The following is a 12043-nucleotide window of genomic DNA, read 5'->3' on the forward strand; positions in this document are numbered from 1 at the left end:
GATGTCGCGGCCCTGGAGCATGAGGGCCCAGCGCGATGTATGGTTTTGACTAGCCATCCCATCTTTAATGTGGCCATCTAACAATAAGTGTATGAGGGGTGTGCTCCATGAGAATGTTAATGGGCTTGGGTCAAAGATGTAACTAAAATGCTGTACGGCCCAGAAAACCGCTAAAAGGGTTTCTCGCACACTGAAAACCCTGTTCAACGGAGGTTAGGAGCCTGGAGGCAAAGGCCACAGGCCCGTGCCTCCTGTGGTGCTCCTGCAGAGGTACGGCTGCTACTTCTAGTGCAAAGGGAAAGTCTGGGTTAGGTACTTGCAGCACTTGAACCTGCACTAGAGACTGTTTTAACTCTCGAGGCAGCCTGCGTGTGGTGCTCTGTCCACTCCCATGGAGCATTTTTCTTTTAGGAGGTCTGATACGCAGGTGGCTTTGGGAGTTAAACCTTCGATATGATGTCTGCAGTACCCCATCATGCCTAGAAAGGGGCACAATGAGCTGATGTCCTTTGGCAAGGGAGGCGTGTTACCAACTCGATCCACCTCCTTTCTATTTCATGCTTCCCCTTGGTCACTACTGTCCCCAAGTATGAGACATGTGATCTCATAATCTGGGCTTTCTTGGGGTTGATTTTTAGGCCTAGCGTAGTATTTGGTTCAGCAGTTCCTTCAACAGTTTAAGATGATCCCCTGTGGTTTGAGGCTAGAGGAGGAGATTTTGTCCACCTACTGCACCAAACATTTAGGTTTTGTAAACCCTTCTAGACCCTTTGATAGTCTCTGGTGAAATATGGAGGGTGAGTTATGGAAGCCCTGTTATTTATGGAAGCTTGCTGAGTGAAGCAGCACTATCTTTGGAGTTTTGGATCATGGCCTTCTATAAAGACCCTCTATCACAGGGGTGGGCAAACTCTCTATCATCTGGTCACAGTCACGTTTCTGGCTTGTGAATGCCTGTGTGTGCTTCACAAGGATTCCACGTGCCCCGGGTCCTCCATCATGTCTGTAGGTTTTGTGGGTTTTACCAAAACTCCCCTTGGTCACTACTGTCCCCAAGTATGAGACCTGTGATCTCATAATCTGGGCTTTCTTGGGGTTGATTTTTAGGCCTAGCGTAGTAATAGGTTCAGCAGTTCCTTCAACAGTTTAAGATGATCCCTAAGATAATAGAAAGCAAAGAGTGGGGATTAATGGGTGTTTCTCTGGTTGGCAATCAGTAGCTAGTGGTGTCCCTTGGGGATCAGTGTTGGGCTCACAATTTACATAGATGATTTGGAGTTGGGGACCAAGGGCAATGTGTCCACGTTTGCAGACGACACTAAGATGAGTGGTAAAGCGAAAAGTGCAGAGGATACTGGAAGTCTGCAGAGGGATTTGGATAGGTTAAGTGAATGGGCTTGGGTCTGGCAGATGGAATACAACGTTGACAAATGTGAGGTTATCCATTTTGGTAGGAATAACAGCAAAAGGGATTATTATTTAAATGATAAAATATTAAAACATGCTGCTGTGCAGAGAGACCTGGGTGTGCTTGTGCATAAGTCGCAAAACGTTGGTTTACAGGTGCAACAGGTGATTAAGAAAGCGAATGGAATTTTGTCCTTCATTGCTAGAGGGATGGAGTTTAAGACTAGGGAGGTTATGCTGCAGTTGTATAAGGTGTTAGTGAGGCCACACCTGGAGTATTGTGTTCAGTTTTGGTCTCCTTACCTGAGAAAGGATGTAGTGGCGCTGGAAGGTGTGCAGACGAGATTCACTAGGTTAATCCCAGAGCTGAAGGGGTTGGATTACGAGGAGAGGTTGACTAGACTGGGACTGTACTCGTTGGAATTTAAAAGGATGAGGGGGAATCTTATAGAACCATATAAAATTATGAAGGGAATAGATAGGATAGATGTGGGCAGGTCGTTTCCACTGGCGGGTGAAAATAAGAGGAAGTAGATTTAGGACTGAGTTTAGGAGGAACTTCTTCACCCAAAGGGTTGTGAATCTATGGAATTGCCTGCCCAGTGAAGCAGTTGAGGCTCCTTCATTCAATGTTTTTAAGATAAAGATAGATAGTTTTTTGAAGAATAAAGGGATTAAGGGTTATGGTGTTCAGGCCAGAAAGTGGAGCTGAGTCCATAAAAGATCAGCCATGATCTCATTGAATGGCGGAGCAGCCTCGAGGGGCCATATGGCCTACTCCTGCTACTAGTTCTTGTGTTCTTATGTTCCCTGATGGTGGAAATCCAGGAGTGGACTCTCCATTTGGGAGACTATGGGCTGGATTCTTCTGCCCCGCCCGCCGCAAGGACGCCACAGGCGAGAGGCGGAGAATGGAGAGATCCGTTGACATCGGGTGGGAATCTCATGTCGCCAGGCGGACGTGGCTGGAGAATCCCTCCCAAAGTTCTCCCACAGGAGAAGAATCGCAGCCAATTTAAGACTCCCCTGGGAGTCCAAATCCACATGCAATTCCACATCCTTTGCATTCCCGTGGAAATCTACTATCAGGCTGCCATTTTGAGTGGGCGGCACTATAGCGAAGGCCTGCGACTAGCTACCCAACCCGCATCACAAATGAGCCCCCCATCCCCGGATTGCTTGGGTGACCCATCTTCCCACAAGTTGAGGGGTGACCTGACCCGCCCAATCCCAGGCACCCCTAACAAGGGAGAAAGGCCCCCCCCCCCCACCACCCCTGACAACTGTAATAGAGCCACCCCTCCCTCTCTGGGGCTCCTTTAAAAGGGAGACACCCTTCCCCAATTATTCATAAAAGAAAGGATAACGTGCGCCTTCACAACCAAATTTGGGGATAGTGACCCGGGGCAGAGTGGGAAGAGATAGACGAGGCTGCCCACGAATACACCAACTCTGATAATGGGTGTTTCCCCTTTGTTCCAGACGATGGAACCGACGGCACCCCCAGAAAATTCCCCAGCCCCGGTGAACCCGCTCACCATTAAATTAAATTAAATCAAATGAAATGAAAATCGCTTATTGTCACGAGTAGGCTTCAAATGAAGTTACTGTGAAAAGCCCCTAGTCGCCACATTCCGGCGCCTGTTCGGGGAGGCTGGCACGGGAATCGAACTGTGCTGCTGGCCTGCCTTGGTCTGCTTTCAAAGCCAGCGATTTAGCCCAGTGAGCTAAACAGCCCATTAGCCAGCGAGATAACCAGAATGCCAATGTCACATATGTAACTCAGTACATAGTAGCACAACTAACTAACATCATCAAGACAATGGAGGTGTTTGAACCAACAGTAGATCCAAATGCATTCTTTGAGAATACAAACCAACAGAGGGCTTTACATGGGGAGGCCAAAAACATATTAATGCCCTTGAGCCCAGCAATATGATCAGCCTTGTTCAATCCCCAAAATGTAGCTGGAGGGACACTAGAAGAAATGAAGATGGCAATTTTGACTGCCATGGGATATGATGGAAGGGCCCAGTGGGCAGCATGAACAAGTATAGTTAAAAGAAAGGGGAAGACCCGACTGGATATGCCAGTTGCTTGTGGTCGCAATTTACAGCAGTTTTTAGGCAGTTAGCCCGAGTCCAGTTGATAGAGCACAATCGATCCACTTGGATCCGAACACTCATCTCACAGGCAACCGAAGGGAGTCGGAAGGCATGCAAGAATTTTGACCCAGCCGATGGCACAGACCAAGGCATGGACGATCCGGAGGATGACCCACACCTGGGAGGAGGTGGTGCAGCAGCTAGATAAGCCCAAATCCACGAGGGTGGGGAAAATGAACTCCATCTAAGCAAACTCGAACCGTGGCCCTTAATCACAGCTTTAGCAGGCATACTGCCTGTATGTATTTGTACCCAAGGTTTTAAATAACATCACCACAGCAAAATATAAAATATGTAACAATTTCTTACATTCATCAAAATGGACAGTGCTGCAAAGATTAGTGATAGTCGGAAGATTGGGAAAATGTCAGTAACCAACAAAAGTTCTTTAAAAATATGATAGAGGGAGAATTTGGAGTATGGGAGAAAACTAGCAAGAAAGATAAAAAGCTTCTACAGTATACCAGAAGGAATAGAGTAGCTAAAGTGAATGTTGGTCCCTTAGAGGATCCATAGAATCCCTATAGTGCAGAAGAAGGCTGTCAAGTCTGCACCAATTCACTGAAAGATCACCCTACCTAGGCCCACACCCCACCCTGTCCCTGTAACCATACCTAACCTTTTTGACAGTAAGGGGCAATTTTGATTCCGATTTTAGGCGACTGTCTGCGTGGACTTTTTAAATTCTCACCAAAACTGCGTGGGTTTCCTCCCGGGTGCTCCGGTTTCCTAAGTTCATGTGCAGGTTAGGTGGATTGGCCATGATCACAGCATGGGGTTTCAGGGATAGGGTGGAGGAGTGGCCTAGGTGGTGTGCTGTTTCAGAGAGTAAGTGCAGACTCAATGGGCCAACTGGCTGCCTTCCGCACTGTAGATTCAGGAAAGGTCCCAGCGGATTGTAAAATTGATAAGTGTAACACTACTATTTAAGGAGGGAGATAGTCAGCAGTTAGTCTACCATCTGTGATTGGGAAAAAAATAATACAATCGGGCAGAGTCAGTGTAGTTTTCTGAAAGGAAAATGGTGCTTGACAATTTATTTGAGTTTTTTGGGGAATGTAACAAACCGGGTGGGCAAAGGGGAACCGGTAGATGCACTGTACTTAGACTTCCAGAAGGCTTTTGATAAAGTGTCACATAAAAGGTTACTGCACGAGATAAGAGCTCATGGTGTTGGAGTTGCTATGTTAGCATGGATAGAGGATTGGCTAGGGAACAGGAAAAGTCAAGAGAAATGCGCTGTTTGGAGTTTGGTAAGCTCTAACCTGTGGACTGCTGCAGTGAACAGTGCTGGAGCCTCAACAGTTAAAGATCTAAATTACTGATTTGGCTGAACAGGCAGACTGTATTATTGCCAAATTTGCAAATGATACAAAGATGAGTAGGGAAGCAAGTTGTGAGGAAGATACAAAGGCCAGAATTTTCCAGTGCCTCCCACCAGTTGGATCTTGTGGTCCCACCAATGTGAATGGACATTTGAATGGCAGGTTAGGTGGATTGGCCATGATAAATTGCCCTTAGCGACCAAAAAAGGTGAGGAAGGGTTATTGGGTTATGGGGAGAGGGTGGAAGTGAGGGCTTAAGTGGGTCGGTGCAGACTAGATGGGCTGAATGGCCTCCTTCTGCACTGTATGTTCTAAGTGAATGGGCAGAAAATTGGCAGACAGAGTATAATAAAGGAAAATGTGAGATTGTCCACTTAGTTGGACAAATAAAAAAAATCTGAATATTGTTCAGACTGCAGATAGAGGGATTTAGTACCGATGGATCTGGATATCCTTGTACATCCTAATCACAAAAAGTTAACATGCAGACACTGCAAGTCATTAGGACCAATTGACCCAATCCTAGAATACTGCATACAGTTTTGGTCGCCTTGCTTAAGGAGGGATTTATTTGCATTGCAACAGTTTCGAGGAGGTTCATTAGGCTGATTCTTGGGATGTCATTGATGCACTATCAATTGTACTAAGACTCGGATTGGTACAACAGAGGCTTTATTACAGTCAGATGCGAGGCCTCCTACAGCAGCTGGCAGAATGGCTGATCAGGAGAAGTCATGCATATTTATACGGCTCCTTGTGGGCAGAGCTATCCGGCAGGGGCTACCGGCCAAACTGTGGTATAGGTATTACCGTACATCCCCTAATACAGGTGCACACAGTTAACACAGTGGATCACCACAGCCATATAAGGAAAGATTCAGCAGGTTGCACTCATATTCATTGGAGATTAGAAATATGAGAGGTGATCTTATTGGAACATATAAAATTCTGAAGAGGGATTGATAGAGAAGATGCTGAGCAGATGTTTCCCCTCTTTGTTCTTTGTTCTCATTGGGCTTAAAAAATAATGGGCGGGATTCTCCGACCCCCCCCCCCGCCGGATCGGAGAATTGCCGGGGGGGGGGGGCGGCGTGAATCCCGCTCCCGCCGTCCGCTGAATTCTCCGGCACTGGAGATTTGCCGAAGGTGGGAAAGGCGCTGCGCCGGGCAGCGGCCATTCGCAGCAGCCCCCCCCCCCCCCCTTGGTGATTCTCCGGCCCGTGATGGGCTGAAGTCCTGCTGGTTCTTTGCCAGTCCCACCGGCGTAGATCAGACTACGTCCCTTACCGGCGGGACATGGCGGCGTGGGCGAGCTCCGGGGGGGCGGGGGGGGGGGCACTGGGCAATCTGGCCCCGGGGGGTTCCCCCACGGTGGCCTGGCCCACGATCGGGCTCACCGATCCGCGGACGGGCCTGTGCTGTGGGGGCACTCTTTTCCTACGCGTCGGGCATGTCAGCCACCGCGATGGCCAATGCGTAGGTGAACCTCCCCCGCGCATGCGCAGACTCATGCCGGCTGGTGGAGTCCCTTCGGCCCCAGCTGGCTTGGCGCCAAAGGCCTTCCACGCCAGCCGGCGGGGCGCAAACCACTCCAGCGCCGGCCCAGCCCTTGAAGGTGCGGGGGATTCCACACATTTGGTTGGGCCGACGCCGGAGTGGTTCACGTCACTCCGTCCCACCGGGACCCCCCGCCCCGCCGGGTACGGGAGAATCCCGCCCAATGTGTCTCCCATTTAAGAAAGAAATTAGGAGGAATTTCTATTCTGGGGGCCATGAGTCTTTGGAATCTCAACAGAGAGCAATGAAGGATGGGTCTTTGATTTTTGATTGAGAAGGGAATTTAACATAGAACATTACAGCGCAGTACAGGCCCTTGATGTTGCGCCGCCTTGTGAAACCCCCTAAGGCCCATCTACACTATTCCCTTATCGTTCATATTCCTATCCAATGACCATTTGAATGTGTTTAGTGTTGGAGAGTCCACTACTGTTGCAGGCAGGGCATTCCACGCCCTTGCTACTCTCTGAGTAAAGAACCTACCTCTGACATCTATCCTATATCTATCTCCCCTCAATTTAAAGCTATGTCCCCTCGTGCTGGACATCACCATCCGAGGAAAAAGGTTCTCACTGTCCACCCTATCTAATCCCCTGATCATCTTGTATGCCTCAAACCCACGTATCCACCCTATACCCGTAACCCAACAACATCCCCCTTAACCTTACTTTTATTAGGACAGTACGGGCAATTTAGCATGGCCAATCCACCTAACCCGCACATCTTTGGACTGTGGGAGGAAACCGGAGCACCCGGAGGAAACCCACGCACACGGGGAGGACGTGCAGACTCCACACAGACAGTGACCCAGCCGGGAATCGAACCTGGGACCTTGGAGCTGTGAAGCATTTATGCTAACCACCATGCTACCCTGCTGATCTTCCCTCCATACCAGGCAACATCCTTGTAAATCTCCTCTGTACCCTTTCCAATGCTTCCTCATCCTTCCTATAATGTGGCGACCAGAACTGCACGCAATACTCCAAATGCGGCCGCACCAGAGTTTTGTACAACTGCAACATGACGTCATGGCTCCGAATCTCAATTCCTCTACCAATAAAAGCTAACACACCATACGCCTTCTTAACAACCCTCTCAACCTGGGTGGCAATTTTAAGGGATCTATGGGCATGGACACCGAGATCTCTCTGCTCGTCCACACTACCAAGAATCTTACCATTAGCCCAGTACTCTGTATTCCTGTTATTCCTTCCAAAATGAATCACCTCACACTTTTCTGCATTAAACTCCATTTGCCACCTGTCAGCCCAGCTCTGCAGCTTATCTATGTCCCTCTGTAACTTGTAACATCCTTCTGCACTGTTCACAACTCCACCGACTTTAGTGTCATCTGCAAATTTACTCACCAATCCTTCTACGCCCTCCTCCAGGTCATTTATAAAAATGCCAAACAGCAGCGGCCCCAAAACAGATCCTTGTGGTACACCACTAGTAACTGGACACCAGTCTGAATATTTCCCATCAACCACCACCCTTTGTCTTCTATCAATTAGCCAATTTCTGATCCACGCTGCTAAATCACCCGGAATCCCATGCCTCTGTATTTTCTGCAATAGCCTACTGTGGGGAACCTTATCAAACACTTTACTGAAATCCATATACACCACATCAACTGCTTTACCCTCATCCACCTGTTTGGTCACCTTCCCGAAGAACTCAATGAGGTTTGTGAGGTTTTAGGGCAGGAAAATGGAGTTAAGGCCACGATAAGATCAGCCTGATGGAGCAGGCTTTATTGGTTGAAACACCTATCCTGCTCTGATTTCTTATGATCCCTAAAACCCAAAACATAGTTGCCTCAGACCTTCTTGTATAGCGTGTGCATCTGTGCACCCTCGCTCTCATCATGTCCAAAAATGGGCACCTGAATTTCTGGACCATTATGTCCAGCCTGTCTCTTTGATCTTCAGTTGCTGATTCTTCCTTTGTCTGCTAACACCATGTTGTGGTTGTCAATCAAAATATCTCCCATTTGGGCTTTCCCAAAGTATTTTTTCTCGGTTAGTTTTCCCTAGCGTGTCAATCAACAGATTCATGAAGATGAACATTTATCAATAAGTTTGCACACAAGCTAACCAGGTCTGGTGTGAACACATGTGTAGCCTGTTACCAAATTGTTTGTGAAGATTGGCATCAAAACTGACACATTGGAGCTATCTTGAAATTGAAGTTACTTTTCCATCTGGCAATTTATGGTAATTACCATACACTGTTACACTAATAAGCTATCATTATTGTGCCTTGGCCCAAGCTCCCTAACGTTCTTATTACCAAATGTTCACATAAATGTCAGACTTCCTTTGCGTGCTTTTTCACAGACTCGCTCAAACTGACAACACATACCAATGTAGGATTGGGCAATTGGATAAATATTTGACAATACGCTGTTAGATTTCTTATTGACACCCTGGTATGTGGAACATTTAGAATTTTAAAAGTAATAACCAACTGAAGATAAATCTCTAATTGACAGAAAGATGTAGTGATGCCATTGATGGGCCTAACATTTCAATTCCATAATTGCAGTGAAGCACATCATAGAATCATAGAATTTACAGTGCAGAAGGAGGCCATTTGGTCCATCGAGTCTGCACTGGCCCTTGGAAAGAGCACCCTACCTAAGTCCACGTCTCCACCCTACCCTCGTAACCCAACCCAAAGTTGTTTTGGTCACTAAGGCCAATCCACCTAACCTGCACATCTTTGGACTGTGGGAGGAAACCGGAGCATCCGGAGGAAACCCACACAGTCATGTGCAGACTCCACACAGACAGTGACCCAAGCTGGGAATCGAACCTGGGACCATGGAGCTGTGAAGCAACTGTGCTAACCACTGTGCTACGGTGCCGCCCACCAAACTGCTGTGACCATCAAGAAATCGCCAGTATTCCACCACTGATTTGCAAGCTATTACAGGTGAAAGATTGTGAGCAAGTGCACCTGCAAATTCTCGTGTGTTCCGGTGATTGGCAAGGCCTTTTCAGCAATGCAAACTCATAAAATCAGCTCAATGTTTTAAGATGCCACTCTGTATCAGTACGTCAGCTATATTAATTATTATGCATTTTACATGATTGTGGGGACGGGGGTAAATCTTGTATCATTGGAGCACTAAGGTACAGTTGAATAACATGATGGGTCACAGTTTTGGTTTCATGTGGTTGGAGTGTCACTACAGCAGATCCTTGCCTCTGGGCGTGAGCGGAAATTCCAAGAGGAAAGTCATCCAATGCTGCTGTTTAATTTTTGGCAAACCATGCAACCTGGAGTGATGGGGGTAGTTGCCCAGCTACTGTCTCATTAACAGTGCTGTGTACCCAGAAAGATCAAGAAGGATGAAAATATCAGTTGATTTTTTTTCTCCATTTACTGTAATGTTATTGTCAGAAAATAAACACAAGCATATGGCACTGTGGTTAGCACTGCTGTCTCGCAGTGCCAGGGACCCCGGTTCAATTCCGTCTTGGGTGACTCACAGTCTGCACGTTCTCCCTGTGCCGGCATGGGTTTCCTCCGGGTGCTCCGGTTTCCACCCACAGTACAAAGATGTGCAGGTTAGGTGGATTGGCCATGCTAAATTGCCCCTTAGTGTTCAAAAATGTGCAGGTTAGGTGGGGTTGTGGGAATAGGGTGGGGGAGTGGGCCTAGATAGGGTGCTCCTTTAGAAGGTTGGTGCCAGCTTGATGAGCCAAATGGCCTCCTGCACTGTAGGAATTCTATGATTCTATTCTATGTGTTGATAACTGTTGCATTTATCTGAGGCTCAAGGCGACTTTAAATGATGATGTCAGCTGCTCGTGTATTGTGTAAGAATAATCCTGGGCAATAAATGATATTAAGCAGACTACAATTCAATGGATGAAATAAACATTGGGAGAAGGAAATTAGTTTGGGTCCATTTGCAAGCTCAGACTTGACGAATACGCTGCGCACACCCAAGCAGCTCCCTACTGATTGGGAAAAGATTTTTCGGTGAATCCTTCAATAGAAGTTAGGCCCTACATTAAGCACTAGATGGCTTTAAAAAATATACCTCATTAATTTAGTAGGCATATCAATTACTAGCCTAACCGACTGCAATAAGAACAAAATAGAGGGAAGATTTTCTGTGTGTGATTTCACTACACCTAGCACATTTTGAGTGTTCTCCCCACCATCCTTCCATAATGATCAAACATAAATATGGACAGTATTGTTTACGGCAAGCACCCCTTCAAAGCTGCATGTTAGTTTCTGTCAACGAATGGATGAGGGTGACAAATGTCTGTTTGTGTTGAATAATTGCAGTATTTTTCAGTGCGGCCGGTGAGGCAAAAGTAACGGTCTGCCTAATTGGTTGAAAGAAAATAAATAAAAGGAGATCAGAGTTGCTGACACAGGTTGGCTCCTCCCTCTGTGTGTGTGTGTATGTGTGTGTAACCCAGCCCCCCCTCTTACTGCCACAGACTATTTTTGACTGCCTTCCTATCTCACTTAGAGCATGTACAATTAATAGAAGTCAGCAGAGAGAAGCTCTGCACTGTAAAGGATAAAGACACAGGAGGCACTTGTTGCTTTCTCTAAAGATCATTAATCGTGTACAGCAACCTGAGACTTAAAACATCTGTCTTTGATGAAAGTTCTTTGGACGGGAGGAATACACTGGTGATATTAAGTTTGACTAAATGATATTCGGATCTTGCTGGAACTGTCCTGGTGGAGGAATGCGTGAATGGTGCCTTATGGATTATTGAAGCTCTGAGCTGAAGGAAAGCAGGGATCAGAGGACTTTGACATGGCTGACGTGGTTCCTGTCAATGGGGTAGACAAGGATCCTGAAATAGAACTGTTTGTTAAGGTAGGATGCCCTTTAAATTCTTCTACACGTGAGTCAATATTTATTTTTGGAGTGGCAAGTTTGCAAAGAGTGAAACGGGCATGAAGACCCTAAAAACTGCTGCCTCCATATCCTGGACTACCATATTTGTAGTTGAAACACTGATGCTTTTAATAAGCTTTTTATGATTATCTGTTTTGGTAGAGTAAATGTTTAGTAATAGTTGTACAGCAGGTGTGTTCATTAAAATGTTGGATTGAGCTGCTCACGAGTGAACACTGGAAAAAAAAATGATGTCACATAGTAAATAATCAAAAACAAGAGTTCATTTCACACTTTGTTCTAAACTGATAAACATGACAGTACAAAATGTCATCTCCAAATGCAGAGAAGTCAATGAACCATCTATTTTGCAAAAATTAGTCTGTTATCCTGCTGCCTCAAAATAAAACTCACATTTCAGTGAATAAATAACAATAAATAATTTATTATATATTTAATCAGTTCTATAATTGGATCAGTTGGAAAGTACCACTGCCTCATGTGGACCAAAACACATCGAGCAGAAAGATCCAAAGATTAGCCCCCAGTCCTAGTTGAGTGAGCTGATCGCCATATATAAGTGAAATAGACTTAGGAGAATTAAGAAATTTTGCTCAATGTTAATTCGCTGCAGAGTGGTAACTGTGAAATCACTGAGAATTCTAAGCTATATAGTTAACGTAGCGTACGAGTCCTCCAGAGATTCTAAC

At 46.3% G+C, this 12043-nt stretch overlaps 1 protein-coding gene across 2 annotated transcripts in view; it reads left to right on the plus strand.

Annotated features, from left to right (window-relative positions):
• Positions 1-12043, plus strand: part of LOC119967408 (chloride intracellular channel protein 5-like) — a 179131-nt gene that overhangs the window by 76063 nt on the left and 91025 nt on the right. Inside the window, exon 1 of one of the 2 annotated variants that reach the window (XM_038799925.1) lies at positions 10901-11312. The exons of the other annotated variant lie outside the window; for it this stretch is intronic. Coding sequence (XP_038655853.1) covers positions 11250-11312 — 63 coding nt within the window. The 5' untranslated portion in view covers positions 10901-11249. Of the gene's footprint in view, positions 1-10900; positions 11313-12043 lie in introns of those variants that run through there. 2 annotated transcript variants of the gene reach the window in all.

The sequence above is a fragment of the Scyliorhinus canicula genome, chromosome 6 (genome assembly GCF_902713615.1).
Source record: "Scyliorhinus canicula chromosome 6, sScyCan1.1, whole genome shotgun sequence".
NCBI lineage: Eukaryota > Metazoa > Chordata > Chondrichthyes > Carcharhiniformes > Scyliorhinidae > Scyliorhinus > Scyliorhinus canicula.